The sequence below is a fragment of the Arachis hypogaea genome, chromosome 9 (genome assembly GCF_003086295.3).
Source record: "Arachis hypogaea cultivar Tifrunner chromosome 9, arahy.Tifrunner.gnm2.J5K5, whole genome shotgun sequence".
Lineage (NCBI taxonomy): Eukaryota > Viridiplantae > Streptophyta > Magnoliopsida > Fabales > Fabaceae > Arachis > Arachis hypogaea.
Window position 1 is genome coordinate 75,080,832 of NC_092044.1, and position 2,810 is coordinate 75,083,641.

The 2,810-nt window shown below is 31.3% G+C and overlaps 1 protein-coding gene and 1 long non-coding RNA gene across 2 annotated transcripts; both read left to right on the forward strand.

Moving 5' to 3' along the window:
* The first annotated feature begins 224 nt into the window (after nucleotides 1–224).
* Nucleotides 225–2,037, forward strand: LOC112709225 (uncharacterized). Its single transcript, XM_072202070.1, has 5 exons — nucleotides 225–312; nucleotides 456–548; nucleotides 913–1,014; nucleotides 1,118–1,468; nucleotides 2,023–2,037. The coding sequence occupies exons 3-5, from the start codon at nucleotides 949–951 to the stop codon at nucleotides 2,035–2,037; spliced, it is 432 nt and encodes a 143-aa protein (XP_072058171.1). The 5' UTR covers nucleotides 225–312; nucleotides 456–548; nucleotides 913–948.
* A 166-nt stretch (nucleotides 2,038–2,203) lies between these two features.
* LOC140174977 (uncharacterized) lies at nucleotides 2,204–2,810 on the forward strand. Its single transcript, XR_011865139.1, has 2 exons — nucleotides 2,204–2,401; nucleotides 2,552–2,810. It is a non-coding gene; the product is annotated as an uncharacterized lncRNA (long non-coding RNA).

Genomic DNA, 2,810 nt, shown 5'->3' on the forward strand with positions numbered 1-2,810 from the left:
TTTCCAAGTAAGAAGATTACTTAAACTCTAAAGCTTATTTCTTTGTCATTATTTAGTTATATTTGTTAGTTAATATATATTCTTTGTTCCATATTAAAGGCTCGATTTTGCTTCAAAGTATGTGATAGCTTGGCCAAACGATTTCTGCTCCAATCGCTTGGCAAAAAATGGAGGGAACATAGGATAAAGCTCTGGAACGAGTTTTATGATCCGAGGTTAAGTAAAACTGAGATCATAAATAATACACCAGAAGATATTGCTCTTGAACAGTGGGCTTTATTCGTAGAATATCGTTTGAAGCCTGAAACTCAGGTAATTACTTACAATCCTAGTTAAATGTTGTCCCACTAAAAAGCCTTATATATTTTGCTACTGTAAATAGGATATTGAATTCATATGGAATGTTGTGAATGCATGTTTAACTCTATTTAATTGTGTCCAAATTTATCTTTCAGAATCTTTGTAAGAGGAATCAAGAAATTTGGCAAAAACAAATAATTCCTCATACTTCAGGTGCTAAATCAATTGCAAGAAGAAGGGCTGAATTGGTAATCATTTCTATGTGTGGATTTCATACATTTAATTTTATTTTGGCATTATCCAATTTTTCAATTTAATTCCACTTGTCTCCACAACTATTATGAGAATTGTCATGATAAAATATCAACACAACTTTCACAGGTTCGTTTCTATGTTGGTAATCATGAATTGGTAAGCATCAATAACATTAATTTCTCAGCTTATGTTTAGTTTGCTGCCGTTATTATATTTTATATAGCATAGGAGTCATTATGTTAGCACATAATGCATCTCAGTTGTTATATTGTTGCTGTTAGTAACTTAATTTTATGCATATCTTTTCTTCAATGATATATTTCTTGATTGAGTCTTTCTACTTTTCTTGAATTTTAGACGGAAGAGACGGGAAAAGAAGTTATTAGGGTTCAAATGTGGGACATCACTCACAAGAAAACAGATGGAAGTTATGTTAATGAAAAGGCTAAAGAAATAGCGGTAAGACTAAAGTACAATAAGTAACTTGTTTATATTTCTTTTTCTTTCTTTTTTATAAGATAATATTATGTTTGATTCTTTCCCTTTCTTTTTATATATGTAGGAGAAGATTGAAGCATATAGCAGTCAACAAGCGGTGGAATCAACCGTTAATTCTCCTCTTGATGCTCTTGGAGTAGTTCTTGGGAAAGAGCACCCTGGTCGTGTTCGAGGTTTAGGCATGGGAGCTGTTCCAACTGTTGCTTTCAAGAACAACACCACAACAATTAGTCAGATGAACTTAGGTTCTTCAAATGATGCTAGCACATCATCTACTTGTGGTTCCAATGTGCAAAAAGAGCTGGATACTGTTAAAGCGCAGTTGCAAGCATTAGTCTCTTATATTGCTTTTAAGGAAGGAGGTAAAATTCCAATAGAATTAGCTGGAATGTTTCCTACTCAACAAATTTCACAGGTACAAATACAATTTATGTTCTTAATACCTTATTCCATGTGTAATACAAAGAAGTTGTTAAGTATCTTAATGGACTGGATCTACCAAATGAAGCTAACCCTATTCTAACATGCAGACCATCCTTTATCAAAAGAAACCTCGCTCCTTCTCCTTCTCTCTCTCTATTTCTTTCCGTCTCTCACTATCTCACATTCCTTCCTTGGATACTTTATTGAGCATGAATAGTTAATTACATTCTAAATAGAGATACCCTTTATTGTTAAATATGGACTATGCAACATTTAATTAATTAATTTATTTCAGGTATAGTACAGTAGCCATAGTTAAATGTAATTAAACAATAATTTTTGCTTGATGTATTATGGACAACATAATCTCACATTTGGCTGTTTATTTGTTATGGCATAATGCATGGGGGAATTTCATGGTACGACACCCTTTTTAGCATAATTATTAGTACGAACCTCATCAATGACCTATCAGATACAATGGTAATAATAGAAAGCATTATTGACTTTATATATGTCTCAGTCATATGAGTATATATTTGGCAGAGTAGTGCTTCCTGATTATTTTAGGATTGGTCCTTACAATAATGAGCATATTATATATTGTTGGCATATTATAAGACTCATAATAATCTTTATGGGCTCATTTTTGTATAGTGAAAGCTCATTGTTATCTATATGTTAGAGATATAACTTTATCTTTTTTTATCAAGAGTAGAATAAAGTAGTAGCTCTGAATTCAAGTAGTACTGTATAAAAGTACAGTTTGTGTGATTGTATATATATAGAGAGAGTGAAAGTGGTGGTGGTGATGGTGCATGTGGTATATAGCAGTTTTAAGATAAGATATAATTTGGAGGGTAGCTACATGGATATTTATTTGACAAAATAGAGAGAGATCGATGGTTGAAATAGTTAAATTAGTGTGACTTTCCTTTTCCTAATTCCCAGAAAACAGAGGATTTATTGTGCAAAAGTGCAGTTTTCTTTTTTGATTGAATAAATTTATATTAATAGTTTCAGATTCAATTTTATATCTTTTTATATTGTACTCATAATTATATTTTTGTTGTAGGGATTGGATCAAGAGAGTGAGATTCCATCACCAAGAGAGTTAGGAAGTAGGTCTTCTGGAGCGAGCAACAAAGAAGCATGATCTTGTATGATAAAGATTTTATGTATTAAGTATTATAGATATATGTTAAGACAAATTATTGAACAATGTTATCTTTGATACTTTGTTTTTGGATTATGATTTTTTATTTTCGGAGATTGTGTATGAATTAAAAATCTTGTTATGATGTTTGATTTAAGGTTATGCTTTTTGGTTATTA

Coding starts and splice junctions, on each gene's coding strand:
- LOC112709225 (XM_072202070.1), top strand. CDS start 949: ATGTGGGACATCACTCACAAGAAAACAGATGGAAGTTATGTTAATGAA. Junction 1,015..1,117: donor AAAAGGCTAAAGAAATAGCG/GTAAGACTAAAG, acceptor TTATATATGTAG/GAGAAGATTGAAGCATATAG.